At 39.3% G+C, this 17,323-nt stretch overlaps 1 protein-coding gene across 2 annotated transcripts in view; it reads right to left on the reverse strand.

Annotated features, from left to right (window-relative positions):
* Positions 1 to 17,323, reverse strand: part of arhgap24 (Rho GTPase activating protein 24) — a 93,510-nt gene that overhangs the window by 65,476 nt on the left and 10,711 nt on the right. For both annotated transcript variants that reach the window (XM_074690025.1, XM_074690026.1), the window contains one exon: positions 5,976 to 6,203. In XM_074690025.1, the coding sequence (XP_074546126.1) occupies positions 5,976 to 6,188 (213 nt within the window). In that variant the 5' untranslated portion in view covers positions 6,189 to 6,203. The remainder of the gene's footprint in view (positions 1 to 5,975; positions 6,204 to 17,323) is intronic.

Here is a 17,323-nt window from a genome sequence, read left to right on the forward strand (position 1 = left end):
TGGCTGTTTCATGTAGTCCAAATGTGACACTTGTGTGTAACCTCCGTGTAAGCAGAAGATGATGTGAGCTGTGACGTAGACAGCACGATGTTTGGATAACGTCCAAGCTATCCACCACATTCCTCTGACATGCAAACAGAATGTAAGTCGAATCACGTCTGGATGTAAACGCCTCATTCGACCCTTCACACCCTACAAGGATACACGCAATCTGCTCGCAGTGTAGCTCTCGTCTGTGTTAAAGTGCCCACACTTGAGCCGTGAAGGCCACACAGTCAGAACAGTGTTTTTATTTTATCCACAAAGCAGGAACACACATTCTTGGTGTATGAATAATTATAGAACTGCTTTGGCATTTTATTTACTCCCGTTAAATGCCAAGGTCAGACTGTTTCCAGCTCAACCCTGAAAAACAAAGGGTTTTCAGTGAATTATTGCGCTGCTGAATTATTGATTTAATGCAATATATCTCATTACAGTCAACTACTTTTCTTCAGATCATTTTGTCTGAGTTCAGGCTAAGCCTTGCCGTGTCCTGAATGTTAACAAACTAACTTAAAAGACTCATTGTGGCTGGAATCGTAACATCCTGATTATATCTGGTTTATCTTTATAAATTGTAATAACATATAATTGATTTAATGTATTCCTTCCCAATCCTCCCTTTCAGTCACGATGGTACCTTACTGAGTACTTCACTAGAACACAGATTGGATGCTAAATGATTTAAATTACAATAATCAGTCCATCTCACCCACGGCATGAATGCTGTCTTTGTTTACAGCTGCAGCAGATGAAATCTGACTCTGTGTCTGTGTGTGTACGAATGAGAGCGAGTACATACATGCTTGTGTGTGCATACATCTCCATGAGCGAGTGGGGGCAAGCAGATGGCATGCTGACGCCGAGCCCACACGTGCCGTACCCTGTGCGTGCTTTTCAGCGACCCTTCACCTCCATCTGACTTCCATTCTTCAGATTCCACACGTTACACCGAGAGGTTCGGCTCGACTGTATGTGACACAACACTGTCCCATGAATCGACAACATTAATGTGCTGTTTTCTGAAGTCATCTAAGTAAAAAAAAGAGCAAATCAGGAACTGGGATTGCATAAAGCAGCTAGAGAGAATGTGAGGGGCTCAAACAAAAAGGTGTAGCCCTAAGATATATAACAGAACCCATAGTCTAAGGAGTCACCAACAAAAGTTTTTCTCCATTGTTTTGCACTAAAAGATAAATCACATCATATAAATAGATTTTAATCAAAATTCTTTCAAGTAGTTTCTTAATCCAGACTGGTCACAAAAGGGGACCAAGTCTTGGCAGTTTAGGCCTGCAATCTATAAAACCCCTGCCTGTGAATCTCAGCCGAGCAAACTTGGTATCACCTTTTAAATCTATAGTTTTAAAACCCACTTTTATCATATTGCCTTTTACTGACCGTTTACATTGTTTCATAAATCAATTTGTTTCATTTTTGTGTTTTTAATTTTATTTTGTCTTATTTACAATCACCTTGTAACTTGGTCTTGAAAGGTACTATACAAATAAAGCCGGACTGGATTGGATATAGTTTTCGCTCATACATTTAAAAAAAAAAAAATACATAGTTTCTGTTTTGTCTTTTTCATTGGGAACAGTCTCACTTTCTCAACAAAAATGATCAGTGATCAGATGGTCAGTAACTTAACTGTGATAAAGAGTCTCTAATGAGAGCTGAAAACGTGTTTTTATTGTCTTAACAGTTTCTGTATTTTTTTCTCTCAGACATGTTAACATCTTCTGACTGAAAACATGAGAAGAATAAGCCTCAAGTTTGTCTTCTTCACCTTCACCATCATTATTGTTGTCTTCTTTTTCTTTTCGTCCTTGCTGCCTTTTTTAACTTTGTCTCATTTTATCCACCTTCTTCTCGTCTTTTCCTTGCCTATTTATCTTTTCTTTTTGCCTTGTCTTTTTATTCATCCTCCCCTTTTACACGGTTGTCTTTTTATTTACATTTTCTCTTCATTCTTTTATTTATCACTTGTCTTCTTTTTTCCTTATCTTTTTCTTTGTCGCTGTATTTCTCATCCATCTGAATTTAGCCCCCTTTTGACTTCTTTATATTCATTGTTTCTTTGTCTTTTTCTTTTTTTTGTCATTGATTTTTCTTGTATCTGTCTTTTTTCATCTTTATCAGAACTTTCTTCTTGGTCTCTCTCTATCATTTTCTTGGTCTTCATGGTTTTCTTTGTCTTTTTCTCTGCCTACTCCAGTTCCTTGCCCTCTTCAATCTTCATCACCTTATCTCCTCCTGTGTTATCAATTTATTTTCTGTCTTTTTTATTCTTCCTTGTCCATGTTCATGTTCTTCATTATTATTATTTTTACTTCTCCCCCTTCTTCTTCTCTACCACCTTCTCTTTTTATTCTTTTTTTATCTTCTTTTTTTGGTTATTGTCTTCTTTATACTTCTTAAAATCACAATGACCCAATCCTCCTCTTTTTTTCCTTCTCTTTTCTTGCTCTTTATCTTTGATCTTCTCTTTGTATCCATCTTATTTTTTCTTTTTCTTTTTCTTTTTTTTTAAATCTACTTTTTCTTCTTCCCCCTTCCCCATTTTCTTTAGCATTACATTTTTCTGTCTCCTTTTCCCTCTTTGCCACCTTGTCTTCTTGGGCTTATTTTTCTTCAACCTCTTGTGTGTTGCCATCAGAACAGGAGATTTTCTAAACATCCTTTACAGTTATACTAACAATACTTATGATATAGATAAAATGATGGCAAGTAAACAAAGTGCAGCATGGAGAGAAGTGCAGAGAAACTTCTGGTCTTCTTGAGTTGTCTTGTGATTGGGGTTTATGGTTTCTTTGTTTCCATCCCAACAGAGCGAGGCAGATGTTCCTTCGCCCACTGAGGAGGCAGCAATGAGGCGAATGTGACAGGTAACAAATGGAGACGTCACAGCATATGAGAGGATTAATTAATAGCTGATCTAAATACGGCTTCACACTATCACGTTATGTGGATCTTAGCTCCACTTCACACACTTTGACTTATCTGAGCTGTGCATTAGTCTGTTTTTTCCTCATCTTGAACATCAGTAACAGAGTTAGAGCTCTTTCTCCACTTTGCCCTACTTGTGTTCAGGATGTGTGACTCCACGCTTGTTCTCTATTCTCCTGATGGGTACAGCTGTGTCTTGTAAGGCTGTTTTTCTCTGCTCCTCCATGCTGTTCTGCTTTGGAGGTCACAGAGATTTAAGGACTTTGAGCGCACTGCTCTGTGCCTGACCCAGTTTGGGTGAAATTTCCCATTCGCTGCAAAAAGTAGCAGGTTTAGGTATCACACACTGATACCTTCTTTTCTTCAAAAGTTAAGAACCAAGTGTAGAGTTTTTATCTAGAGGCTGAAGTTGAAAGATCATTTATAAATTACGTTTTCTTGCAGGTGGCAACAATATTTCAAAGAAGAACAAATTGTTTTGTGTCACTTTCTATGAGTTATTATCAAACTGCTCCACAGATTCTGCATCATTCCCTCAGGACTTCACAACAACAACAGCATAAACAAAACTCGGCATGCTCCTAGTATGAGACCACATTAAGACTTCGAGGCACCCAAAAATAGCAGAAAATAACGTCTCCTCTCACTGTATCTGGGCACTAGCCCACCTTTAGGTCTGGAGCTTTAACCTTCACAGACTTGTGCTGATGATGTGGCTCAGGGTTTGGCTGAGCTGAGCTTTCTGGGAAATCAGCCAGACACAAAAGTGTGGGTAGATGAGCAGAATGAAGAATTCAATTGTGAACAAAGTGTTCAAGTTTCCCCTGGAAAAGGAGGATACTGTTGGGGTGGAATAGATTTTATGAAAGGTATTGGTCCTCTGTGTATTTTTTTGAGCAGAGGAAGGACAGAGCTTGTGGTGTGAAACAACTGGGCTTCAGAGAACTGCATACGGGAAGCACCAGAAATAACTGAGAAGGTTTAAATGAATGAGTTGGGCACAAGGCAGGACATAACTCCTACCTAAAAAATCATTAACACACTGAAATATTCTTGATAGATGATATTAAGTCAGTGGTAAGCATTTAGATATGGGTAATCTGTGAGCAATGCATCAGAAAGGATGGCAAAAAACATTTAGCATTTCATGACTTTTGTATGTAGAGGAAAAGATGCACCCAACTGGACTACGGAAGAATTATGGACATTCTTGATGCAAAATGCCAACTTAAGTTTTTTATTTATTTATTTTTACCTCTGCCAAGGAAGTTATGTTTTGGGGAGTTTGTCTGTTTGTTTGTAAACAACATAACTCAAAACTAACAAACAGATCTTTATGAAATGTTCCGGAAATGTTCACAATGGGATAAGAAAGAAGTGATATAACTTTGGGGGTGATCCACCTCACTGTCTGGATCCTGGATTTTTTTTTAAAGGATTCTTTATCATTGTGAGATAGGGCGGTTTTACCATATGTTTATATAACTCCACGATAAATGGTTGGATTGCTTTGCAAAAGAATACAAGACAAGGTCACCATAATTTCTGACAGATGTCAAAGTACGGTCCAGACCCTGACAGTATTTTGGATACTAAGATCCGTAATATGAAATTGTATAAACCTGCAACTAACACCAAATTGTAGCAGACAGTCTGCTGAAAGGGAATATAACATTAAAGTAGGACTAAAGTGTTACGCCACAATCACAATATGCTTGGTGGAGGTCTGCGCTCTCTAAGTGCTTTTCTAGCTCTTTATATTTATTCATTGACCCCCAGATAAAATTCTGGAAAAAGTCAGGCTAAATTGTCAATACAGCAGGTACTCTTAAGTCAGGAAAATACACAGCAAGTGAGAGGGTGGTTTTTCTCCATGCATGTAATGGGGCTGCTTAGTACCCTCTCTGTTCTCAGTTGTTGGTAAAATAATTGTATATCCTCACGCTAAATCCTGGAAGATTAAAACATGACTTTGGACTGAGATTCCACCCAATATAAACTGAATTTTCATTATAACACTGAATCTAAAAAACATGATCTGAAACTGAATTCATGTTTTTAAGTTAGACAACACTCATAGATGGCTATCAGCCATTCAAGCTTGGCATAAAAAACAGGCAACCTGGCTAAAGCTTGAGGAAAAAAAAGTTAATTTTATGTAGTTTTCCAGAGAGTTATTAACTGGCTGTAGTTTTGTATCAGGAAGAACTACTCCTCTAATATCCCTTGTAAGCTGTATTTATCTGTTTCTCTGGACCCTGCAAACTGACAGGAGTAACTTTTATCAGTGTCAGGATGTTCTAATCTCTCTCTACATCAGAAGTCAGTTTCATTTCACATTTCATTTTCAGAGACATTGTGTTAAAAGGTGACCATTTGTAGAAATAACCGAGTGGAAGTCATGTATTTATTTCTCTTTAACATTTCATTATGTGTGATTTTTCCCTGTAATGAGAGTCAACTGTCTGTCTGGTCCTGCTTCTTTTGTTCAGCCTGCACATGCTCAGTGAGAGGCTGCTTGGTTACGGTAACGTTAGAGACGGTGTTATTGTCTGCATCACTCTTTGTCTCTTCTTCTCAGGACAGATTTTTGTTTCAGCTTCAGTCAGAGAAACAAGCTTACGACAGCTCGTTCTTTTGGGTCACAAAAGTGATGGAAGATCTGACATTTGGGCTCTGAAAGCAGATATCAAGGAAACTTCATTGTACTTCTAGCACAGTATGGTGGCCCTCAGTGCAAAACATGAGGAGGGAAAAGGGACAAAAAGGTGAACAATGGAAGCTATGTTGTTGCTGTTTGCCAGGCGGCAGTGCTGTGGCCTCAACTTAATCTCTTTGTGAAGTTCCACTGTACTAGCTGGTGGTTAATTTTTGAGATTAAATTTTTGAGTATTTGTGCCTTATGACACTTTTACAGAAACATATTGGTGTCGACACACTAACTTGCTCCATTTCTACACTAGGCTATGTGTTTTTGGTCTTACCAGAGCTTTGGTCTCCTCCTCGTCTTTGTAATAGTACAGCTGCTCCCCTCGGAGAACAAACCAGCGGCTGTGCCAGGTCTTGACAAAACCTCCCTGCTTCCTGAGCCACCCACACCTGATGACGTTGAGGCGTGCCTGCTGTCGCTGTGTGTCTGTGCTGCTGTGACCTCTGCTGCGCTGGGGACTGCTGTGGGATACGGACTGATCGTCCATCACAGCAGATCAAACCTGAGAAGTGACAAAACCAACAAAAACTGTTCAGATTTCAAGACACGGCACGTTACAGGTGGGCATTCAGTGAACTTTCTGCAAAAAAGTTACAAAGAAATGATACAGGCATAGTCTTTGTTTGACAAATATGCAAAATATGAATATCATTTCCTACAGTTAATGCCAACTTCCGTTAAACTTTACCACAGTCCCTGTCCCTCACACACCTCAGCAAATAACATCTTAACCACCTGCATTGCTTGATACCAACTGAGGTAAATGGAGGAAAAACTCCTTTTGTTTTGGAGGATTTGAAGAAACTAGCCTCAACAGGAATGTTTGGCTTATTTGCTGTTTTCCATTCATCGAACATTAACCACTTTGAGGCTGAGACAAAGACAGAAAGAGAAGCGTGGGTAGGAGAAATCCAACACAAGACAACAGACCAAACCCCCGATATTTTGCAACTATTTATTTGACACCCACTGAAATGTACTGACTCTCCTTGTTCTTGTCTTGGTGGAAAGTCTGGTTTCTCTTTGCACCCTTTTCTATTTCAAGTTTTAAGATTTGGGGGAGCCATATTTCTTTGTAACCATTTGGCTGCATTGAAGGTGGGTCCATCTGTCTAGATTAACACCCATCTGTTTGTCTAGCTGGCTTGATACTGACCAGTCAATGTCCACTACTTTTCCTGATGCACTTTGGAATACTCAAGTAAATTAATTGGGTTTAACTGATTAAAGCTGGGGTATAAAACCCCTCTTTAATTGAGGTTTGTAATACTGCATTAATACAGTAATACTGCTGGATGTCTAAACTGAACTAATAATAATACAGATTTTCCCCAGGATTTCCTAAAATGATGAGGTCATCATATAAGGATCTTCTAACTGGCACATGACATGTTGAAGGTGTGAACAACAAACACCAAGGCCTGACCATAGCTTCGCTCCAACAGGCCTCCAGATATTAGTTGCATATTTGCTATTTTTAAGTCAGAAAAAAAATTGCAATATGCTCTATTATGTGCAAGTGTATTCTACAATGGCCCTGCTTTAACTTTTTACTAAAGAAGGGCTATGATATACTTCTGCACATTTCAATCATGAATATAAAGTAACAATGTTGGATGATTATACAAAACACACACATTTTCAGACTGCTGCATATTCATATGTTGTAGAAATCCTTGGATCTGTCTGTAAACAGATCAAAAAGATCCATTTTAGAAATTACATGTGATCCTCACAAGCTCTTCCTGTGACTTCATGAAGTGATGAGGTCATCACAAAATGATGTCCTAACTGGTTCATGACACATTTAAGGGTCTCAAACACCAGGGGTTGTCCATAGCACTGCCCCCAACAGGCCTCCAGAATGCTGGCTTATCAGAGAGAAGTGGGGTTATGGAAGGGGGAGTCTTAAAGAGATAGCAGCTTAAATGGAAGAGCTGAAATAAGAGTTTTCTAAAACACCACTGTAAGAAAAATATAGATTTTTTTTCTGTAAATCATGTAAAGCTACTACAGGGACACTGGAGTGACTGTATAAAACCTGAAAAAGCACAATAACCCCTCTTTAACTTTAAGATGACACCATAAAATAACACTCTCAATCACCAGGGAGAATAGTAAATAGTATTAGAGGAGATCGATTTCAGGCTAAGTCAGTGTTTCCAGAATAAAAATGCACTGTTAAAACTTCAGCCACATTCAGTGACATCTGCCATCACTTGGAGCCTGCTGCTGTCAGTGTTTCAGCTTTGCCATGTTATCTGTGGCTCTGGTTGAGCTTGCCTTGGTGGACATCCAAGCAGCCCACAGGTCCAGATGAGGACCAGATGCAGCTCTGCAGTGTTCCAGCAGTAGTGGAGCAAGTGCAGTGGGTCTGTTGTGGTGATTTGAAACCTGGCCCCTGTTCCATGCACCCAGTCCAAGTCAGTGTGACCTGCATGCATGCCATGTGCATGCACAGACATGTTCACTCACCTGGAGTCCTTGAGAAAAATAACTATTTTTCACTTGTTTTGGACTCCGGTGGACATAACCTACTTATTATCTTTTGTTTGTTGCTGCTTCTTACTTGTTGAGCTTTTATGTTGGATGTGTATGAGGAAAAAGTGTGTGGAGCTCATAGTTTGACAGCAGTTAAAGCTATCATCCATTTAAGGGTTCATTCAAGGGAAAATCCCACATTGTCTGGTATCATTTAACTCTAATATTGCAGGGAATGACCTCTCTTAACCTGCTGCCTCCCACACTTTTATTCTCTTTTCTTAAACAATCTTTGAGTACACACACTCTTCACAGTCTGAAGGATACACCCATGTGTAAATGGATTCACATGCTGTGCTGCGGATCTGGTACCACAGCCCCTTTACAATTTCATGTCTTTCTCACAGAGCCTGGTCAACAGCACTGCTGGGACTAGGCTGCAAAAAATCGAAATGGTAAATAACTCTGGGATTAATTCATGTGCATACCCTGAATGGGGCTGGCAGTGGAACCGTGGACTAAAATTTATACTATGCTGTTGTCTGGTCCAGAGGAAACAAATGGCCATGCATGAAAAGCAGGTATAACCATGGCTAAATCTATAAATTAACAGACAAATAGAGAAAGACTAGTGGCTGTTTTATCCATGTAGGAACAGCAAGATAAAATGTGACCTTTGATGAGAAATTCAAAAGGGTACATCATTGTTTTTATTCTCCTACTAAAAGACTTTATGTGTTTACAACAGCCATAAGTTAAAAATACACAACAGAAGGATAAACAATGGTGTAATGAGCAACTACATATGGATATTAGTTGCATTGCTACTGTTTTGAAGTCACAAAGCACATTTATGCATTATAATGGGTAAGTATATTCTACAATAAGCCAGCTTTAACTTATCATTAAAGGGGGGGTATTTTGCTTTCAAATAATCTTGGATAAAAAGTAACAATTTTGAATGTTAATACCAAATGTGTGCAGATTTTTAAACAGCTATTAATGCATTGTAGAAACCCTCAAATCTGTCTGTAAACTTGTCAAAATGGTCCGTTGTAAAAATAGCAAAAGCTAAATGAGGTTTGCTGAAATAATGATGTCATTGCATATGGTCCTCCTGACTGGCTCAAAACAGGATGGGCGGAACCTCAAACACCAAGGTCTGCTCATAGATCTGGCCCCCACAGGCCTCCAGATGCCTGGCCAATCAGAGGGAAGGGGGTAGGTTCAGAGCCTTAAAGAGGCAGCAGGTTTACTGCAGTGTTTCAGATGAAGGCTGAACTAAGGGTTTTCTAAAACACCAATTTAAGAAATACAGTAATTTTTTTCAGATGTAAATCACTAAAAGCTACGATAGAGTGGTTGCAAATGGATAGTATAAAGTAGGTCCAATTAATCAGGACGATTATGCCTGTCACCGATAAATCAACATCGGCCAAAATGTAGCCGATTATAAAAAATTTTGCTCCACCGAGATTCTGTCACTCCTGCTCCTGTGTGTCTGTGAGTTGGGCTGCACACTGCCCGAGTGCCCGCCCCCTCCGTCCACCATTATGTAACGTAAGACTTAAGAACGGCGTTTTAACGTCGTGTTAGTTACTTTTTTGAGAGATAAACAGAGAAAAATGATACTGTTATTTCACATGTCCACCATTATCTAATGCAAGACTATAATACAGTGTTGTAACGTCATGTAAGTTGCTCATTGTGTGTTTACAGTTTGACTTTTTTTTCTACTTACTGTGTTTAAAGTTGGACTTCTTTAATTAAATAGTGTTCTGTCTCTGTCTTGAATCACATGGGTGTTATAATAATTTGTGTTCATATACAGTATATATCCTGTGTATATCAATGAATTTATTATATATATCAGCCGATATATCAGATATCGGTCGATATATCGGATATCTGCTTTTTTTTTGCCCCCAGTATCGGCATCGGCCCCAAAAATCCCATATCGGTCGTGTTCTAGTATAAAGCCTGAAAAAAGCACAATACCCCCTCTTTAAGATGTAAGGTTCATACATTTTGCTGTTTAACTGCAGTACTGCAACATAAAACAAGAGCAAAGCATAAAGGTTGTCAAGAAGAAAAGATGAATGAAGATATTGCATAAAGCTGTGTGTAGAAAAAATAAGCAATATGAAGTAATGATTCATGTCAACATGAGGCTTTTTCTACAGTGAACCTTCTAAGCCTTTTAAGGCTGGGACATATCACCACTGTATTTTGTCCATTCAGCAGATTGAAAAAAGCTTCTCACAGGTGCATTCTGTGTTCTAAACATACACACTGCAGGTGCATATGTCTTTACTGTAGTTATATGTGTTTGTATGTCTCCCCTGAGCCACAGCCTCCAAAGTAAGCAGTACAATTGGACCTGCAATATTAACAACAAGGTTGGAAAGAAACATCTTGAATAACAGAATCCAAATACTTTTAGCAAAGCTGGCTTACTTGGAGCCATAAAATTGCATTTGGGTGTTTTTGCTTTGTACTTACATCATTTTTCAAGGACACAGATAAACTTTTTTGTCAACTTTATCTGATTTCATGAGCACAGAAGTCAAATCTCTCAAGAAGTAAATCCTGTAGTATGATAAAATATTCAGTTTCCAAACCAGTAATTAACACCTAACCTCTTTTTATCTGCTAATGCCAAGTAAGACTTGCCTCTTTCTTAACTGTAAACTTGCATTCAGACATGATGAGTCAACAAAAAATAAGAGATTTTCCACCACTTAAAAGACAGCTGTCACTCCATCTATCCCCAGCGTTGATCCTTGATTCTGGTAGGTAAACCCGCCAAAGTAATGAGGATTAATTCTCAACAGCAAAAGCAACGCAGCAACAACCTGATCACCAACATTAAATCTAATTGATGTAAATAAAGGACAGATAATATCACCTCTGCTTGTTGACACTGTGGCAAAAATGTCTGTTAGCATGCTAATTTAGCAGGCTAGCCATAACATGGTGGAATCAATGACCTTTATTTAGCTGTGTAATTACATCACCAAAACTCATTTTGTTAGGTGGGTTTACTAACAGGGATGTGTTCACACTGTAAGGATTCTATTTTGCATAATCACTTGTTAAATACACATTATCCCATACTTAAGACATCCTGATCAATACTGTAAACAAGATCTGCACTCGCTATGAGCACTATGAGGAACAACATTAAAACAGTCACAGATTTAGAAAGTCAAAAGAAACCGTGGACTGAATTTTCAATAAGGGCTACAAATGTTCCAAACCAAAGTATTAGTATTCTGTGTCTGTCCGTGGCCATCGGTAAAACAGATTCCGAGTAAGGCCATCTGAGGATCAGGGACGCCTTGTTGTGGCTTAAAAATGTGCATCTGTCAGTGAAATCCTAAAATACAGCTACTGGATGTGTCTGTGGTGATAAAAGCTGCGCTCAGAGCAGCCAAGAGAGCACTGAATTTTTCAGCAGTGTTTCAACTGTTTCCTGGGACCGCACCATTGGATGTAAAAAGATACCTTGGTAATAAAAAAGCTCTTGTGTTTAGCACCATATGTTATCTACATTATGAATTACAATTTACCATCACAAATTAAATGCACATATCAAACAAATCTAATGAGGCTGTGAAATGTAATACCTCCAGCCTGACTTGTCCATACAGGGTCTGTCTCACAGAATCAGGAGGTTTCTGGTGTTCAGTGCTTACACAGACTATTTGTTCCCCATATGAGACACCGCTGAAGCTCACAGCACACAAAAAAGCCTGAGCTCTTGTTTAATACTTCTTTGTTTGAATCGAGCTGGTTCAGTGGATGGGAGATTGAGGCTTCAGTTCCCATTCTGGCTCCTCATCCTCTGGGAAATTAAAGTTGTGCAGGGGAACATTTTCAGGATAAAAAAGTAACTAAAACCATACATTTTGGACTGCAAAAAGTAGAGCATGCCATTTTATCCAAGCTAAGATTGTTTCCCAAACTTCAGAATATATTGGTGTTGGGTAGGGACAGCGGCAGGAAATCATAGGTGACCACAGGAAGTGGCCCGGTCAACAACACCAGCAAGGGAGCAATCTGTCAGGGAAAATTGGACTCACTAAACTAAGATCGACTGGTTTTCCCATAGAGTGGTGACTATAAAGCTCCACAGGCTAAGGTGGTAAACATGAAGCGCTCTTTACTGACCTCAGGGGACACAGTTTCACACGTATCAAACTGCTGTGATGTTTTAAACGATGTGTCTTCATTTGGGGCTAAAAAAAAAAGCATTAAAGGCTGGTCTGGCCCCTCCACAGTGGATTCTGTGTGGTTTATTTTTCTTTGAGTTCTTGGTTTTGAAAACTTTAACACAAAAAGACAAAGCTGGGTATGGTTAATTGAGGCTAAACCATGGCATGATTCAACAAAAAGAGACTTCTTTAGGAGAGGTTGAGCAAAAATGCCATTTGTTGGCATTCAATTGATCACATTGTTCAAAACATGTTTTGATTAAAACTACTAATCACCTCTTTGAAGACTTAATGATTCACTGATGATTAGCAGACATGAATTCTTAATTCATATCCATTAACATGTGACAGACGGTCATTACCGTTTGTCTGTCTGTCTGTCTTCAGTCCTCAGTGTTTCATTTTCAGCAGCTGCTGTTCTCCACATGGGCCTCAGTGCTTGCCAGTAAAGCCTGCGCCAACTTTCCTTGCATGATGCAAAGGTCAACGATGTGTTAAACAGAAAATGTCACAATGAAGGTTGAAAACAATGCTGCCATTGAGTCTTTTCAAGTCTGATGAGTCTGTCTGGGAAGAGTTTATCAGTGCAGGAAATAACCAGATGTTAATGGGAACATTTCATCAGTATTTATAAAATTCTATAAATTTATCAGTTAACATTATCAAGCATACATATTCCAACTCAGTAGGTGGCAGTACACAATCCCTTGTTACATAAAAAGGGAAGATGAAGGTGTTTTCTCTGTTTCGTGGGAGGTCAAAAAGATTACGACTGGCAAATCACCAAAAGGAGAAAATTGTCCACGACTCCAAATTCATCACCTGAAATTTGGCACGTTGTCCAACTTCAGGTTTTTTAGTGCACATGGATGCAGCAGCCCTTCCTAGCATCAACATGAATATTTTTTAACCCAGACATTCTGGTCTGGATAGCTTAAACCCAAGGGACCCTACTACACATCAGGGCAAAATGATGGTCAAGAAATGCATTGTATTACTTGGTTGGGATTTGGCCATACTATGCCAGCAGTGAATTCAATCTGTGACAGTCAGAAAGAAAAGGGAGCGAACTCAATTCAAACGCAAACAAAAGAGGGCAACAAGATATGGGATCCATGCTAGGCTTAAAGGCTAACCCCTCTAGCCTAGCAGTACCGTCACTTCTGCTTTTCAGATGTCTGCTCCCTCACCAACAAGCTGGGCAACATCCCTGAGGCAGACTTGAAAACAACATTATATACCAGAAGTTTTGAAGAATTACAGTGAGCAGTAGCAGTATAACTAACTTTTTATTTACATACCTTACTAACTACCCATGGATCTATGCATTTATCCATCTTTATAACTATTCTTGGACGTATGCATCTATCCTTGTTAAGTTTCATCAATCTATGTGTCCATCATATCTTTATCTTTCTTCCATCCAAACAAAAATGTCTATTAATCCATCCTATAAACAAATAGACCCTGTCCTTGAGTTTACCACTTTTGCCGTGCATCACTTTGCTTGTGATAATCCCACATCAAGACAAGCAAAGTCTGCTACCTTGCACTATAAGTGAATATATGGTCCATCCCAAAAGACTGAGAACTCAGGAAAACCGGGAAAAGTTGTTTCGCAGCTCAGTAGTCCCCAACCCCTGGGCCGTGGACCAGTACCGGTCCACACATCAAAAATACTCGACTTCCATTATTTGATTTATTATCTGTCATATCTGTCTATGACTTATTCTTGACACCAAACCCCCAATCTAGCAAAATGGACAAAAAACAAACATCTCTGAAAAGTTTCTTTAGGCAGGCTAAAAGAGCCTGTGAGGAGACAGAAGAGCTGGTCCATGATAAAATTGTCTGACATTAAACCAGTCCAGCGCAAAAAATATTGGGGACTGCTGTTTTAGCTGATACTCTACGTTAGAGCGCCGCTTTGTGCTCTGTGTGCACTATACACAATATAAATGTATGTCCAAGTATGAGCACAGAACTAAAACAGATGACAACCGAAAGTGCTGATATGTCGATCTCTCTGGATTTGAGATCGGGCCTTGTTCTAAACTTAAACAATCTGAAATTGTCTTATTGCACACCCCTACCTTCTATTAGTGAATGTTCTTTCCACATATCTTTATACCATTAACTTTTGTGTCTGTCCTTCTACTTAGCACCTTCCAAGGTATCTATTCTAGTAATTAAGCGATTTCTTAAGCACAAAAAATGTAAAAAAAAAACAACAACAATAAATTGCTTTTGAAATTTGGTTGCACAGTTGCACAAAATCAATAGAAGCAAATGATTTTCATCTTTTATGTGTACCTCTCCAAATCATCCATTTACCTTGTGCAAAATATAAAATGTGCTATAAAAACTGCATCCGGATCAGAAACTTGAACTTCACATCGCCAGTCAATGCTGTAGACCCTTTAAATATCCCCTTGCAACCTTCCCCCTTATAGTCTGCACAGCAGGGCCTCCATGACCCACATGTGTTACAGACAAATATAACCCTTCTGCTACCCAAGCTGCTACCTCAGGAGCAGTCTGTGCCTGTTAGACTCCCGCCGGAAAGTCACGGAGGTGAGAGGAGGGCATGCTCCTTGCTGGGTTTGTAGCTGTTCATGATGGTTAAATGAGGATGTGAAAGAGGAGAGGTTTCAGAGCAGCCATAGATGGAAGTACTCATAAAAAAAATTCGATTACTTCTTACAACACACTAAAGTCAGATCTCATTTGATAAAAAGCAGAAGTTAAGCTATCCTTTATTACTGTCTGGATACTTAGCCTATGTGTCCTGCAGTGAGTCACAGGTGGACAGATTGAACTAGGGAGGGAAAAAACAGATGATGTAATGAGATACAGACAAAGTAGTTTTTTCTCAAAGCTAGAATCTCTCTTCTCTGGTTACTGTTGTATGAATCAAGAGCTGAATCAGAGTCTATTTTGTCTACACACTAACTCAAAAGCCATATGTTGCTCCCATGATAGTCCACAGTCTGTTTGGTGTGATGCCTTAATACTCACTCACTAGCATTTCTGCCCCTCCCTCTTTATTTTCCTCCCTGCCATGTGTCACGGTATGTCTGGGAACTGAGAGGCAGCCTAGCAGAATGAAACCGGGGTGAAGATTTCACATTGACTCACCGAACATGTGTTTGACACAAACTGAGAGTCTGATACTGCTGATGTGGCTCTCCTTTGTAAGAGAGTAAGGTGAATACAGGGGGATATTTTCAAGACTAAATAAGATGGAAGATGCTGAAGTCACAAGGTGAGAGGGGGCGAGCTGAACATCACACCTGTGATCATAGTCATTTTCCCCAGAGATGTTGTATGCAGTTTGTGAAAAGCTGACTCTGCGTTCTAACCTTCACAAATGTCACCTCACTGTACGTTCTTTGAACCCGTTGTTGAGGTTATTGCTTCCAGGAGCAAAGTCAAATTTGGTTTGTTGGTACAGTAAGATGCAGTGTTGACAACTCTGTAAGAAAAGTGTCTATTGGCTGTCCTAGATGACACAAGAAGTCGCTAATTGTTGTCATTGCTTATTCTGCACAGTTGGCCGTTTGCACGCTGTAAGAGAAAGAAATTTTTGATTCTGATTTGTTTTAAAAAATCTAAATAAAAACCCTCCTTCTTCTTTCTGGGCCTGAGACCAGCAAAAGTGACCCAAAAGAAACACACGTGACAGAGCGATTTATTTGCATGCAGTCGTCTGCTCTGGCTGCACCTGCACAAGCGAGGAGGACTTGTCTGCCTGTGAGTGGTCTCAAACAAGGGAGGGCAGCACCCATTGCTTGTTGAAAAGAGAAAGTCTACTCTCCAAACTCTTGAAACAGTTGTCGATCGTTCCATTTTTGAAAAAGAGTCGTGAGATGGATCTTAAAAGTCGTTTAATATAGTAGTATTTTTTTAAAAAGAACTATTCAATATTTGCAAAGCCTACCACTGACAGTTGATCTGTGAACAGCGCCACACTTTCTGCTGCATGCCTCACTGACACATGGCTGTACGTAGTTCTTGACGACTCATGATACGCTAGCCTTACCCGGTTTGGACACTCTTTTGTTTTATTTTGAAAATCAATGGGCATTTTAGGTGGTTTCAGTGCACAACTTGTTGTTCTGCTTGATCTGCTTTTACATGAAATTGACCCGTAACAGCTCCAGCATCTGGCATAAAACTGCAACCTGCCGCAGACGGGACAAAGCCATCATCATCACATGAACTATTCTTTTTTTATGACTATTTGAATTTTCAAAATCATTTCTCATCCCTAGTACCTTGAGTGGCCACTTGAGGCTTGCTCAAAGGTGAAGGAATCCCTGCAAGGCCACACAAGAAAAAAATACTATAATAACACGAGTATGAATTTAACATAGAGTTGCAGAATCAGGGGAATCAGCCAAACTGATACAGACATCTGGCTTTAGCTGTTTACTACCATGCTAGCCAACTTATCACATGTTTGCATTTGTTGGGCTCTATAGCATAGAAACCAACAAGTGTCATTGAGATTAAGTGGAAACAGAAACATTTCTTCCTTTTAAAAATTTCAAAATCAGCCTATTCAACAAATCTCTGTCTCTTTTTTATAATTAATTTGTTCAGGTGACACATAAAAAAAATCCATCCCTCAGCCTCATAATAAAACCTTTAAGCTCCTGTGAAGACTTTTTCTAACATTCATGAAATGGGTTGAAATAGGTGATGACAGCTCTTTATGACCCACAAAAACAAACCAGACAATCAGCAACAAAAGTGACAGCTTTTTACTGTGACTATTAATGTCTGAAACTGGTGTGAATGGGTAGGTGTCATTTGAGCGGCTGGAGAGACAGCCCTTATTTTACATTTTCCATGCTGAATTTTCTTAAATGAATTGACACATCTGACTGTAAAATCAACCGGATGAGACTTTGGTCTGACA

The sequence above is a fragment of the Halichoeres trimaculatus genome, unplaced genomic scaffold (assembly GCF_033239565.1).
Source record: "Halichoeres trimaculatus isolate MK-OKI-2021-1 unplaced genomic scaffold, fHalTri1.1 fHalTri1_scaffold_16, whole genome shotgun sequence".
NCBI classification, from domain to species: Eukaryota; Metazoa; Chordata; class Actinopteri; order Labriformes; family Labridae; genus Halichoeres; species Halichoeres trimaculatus.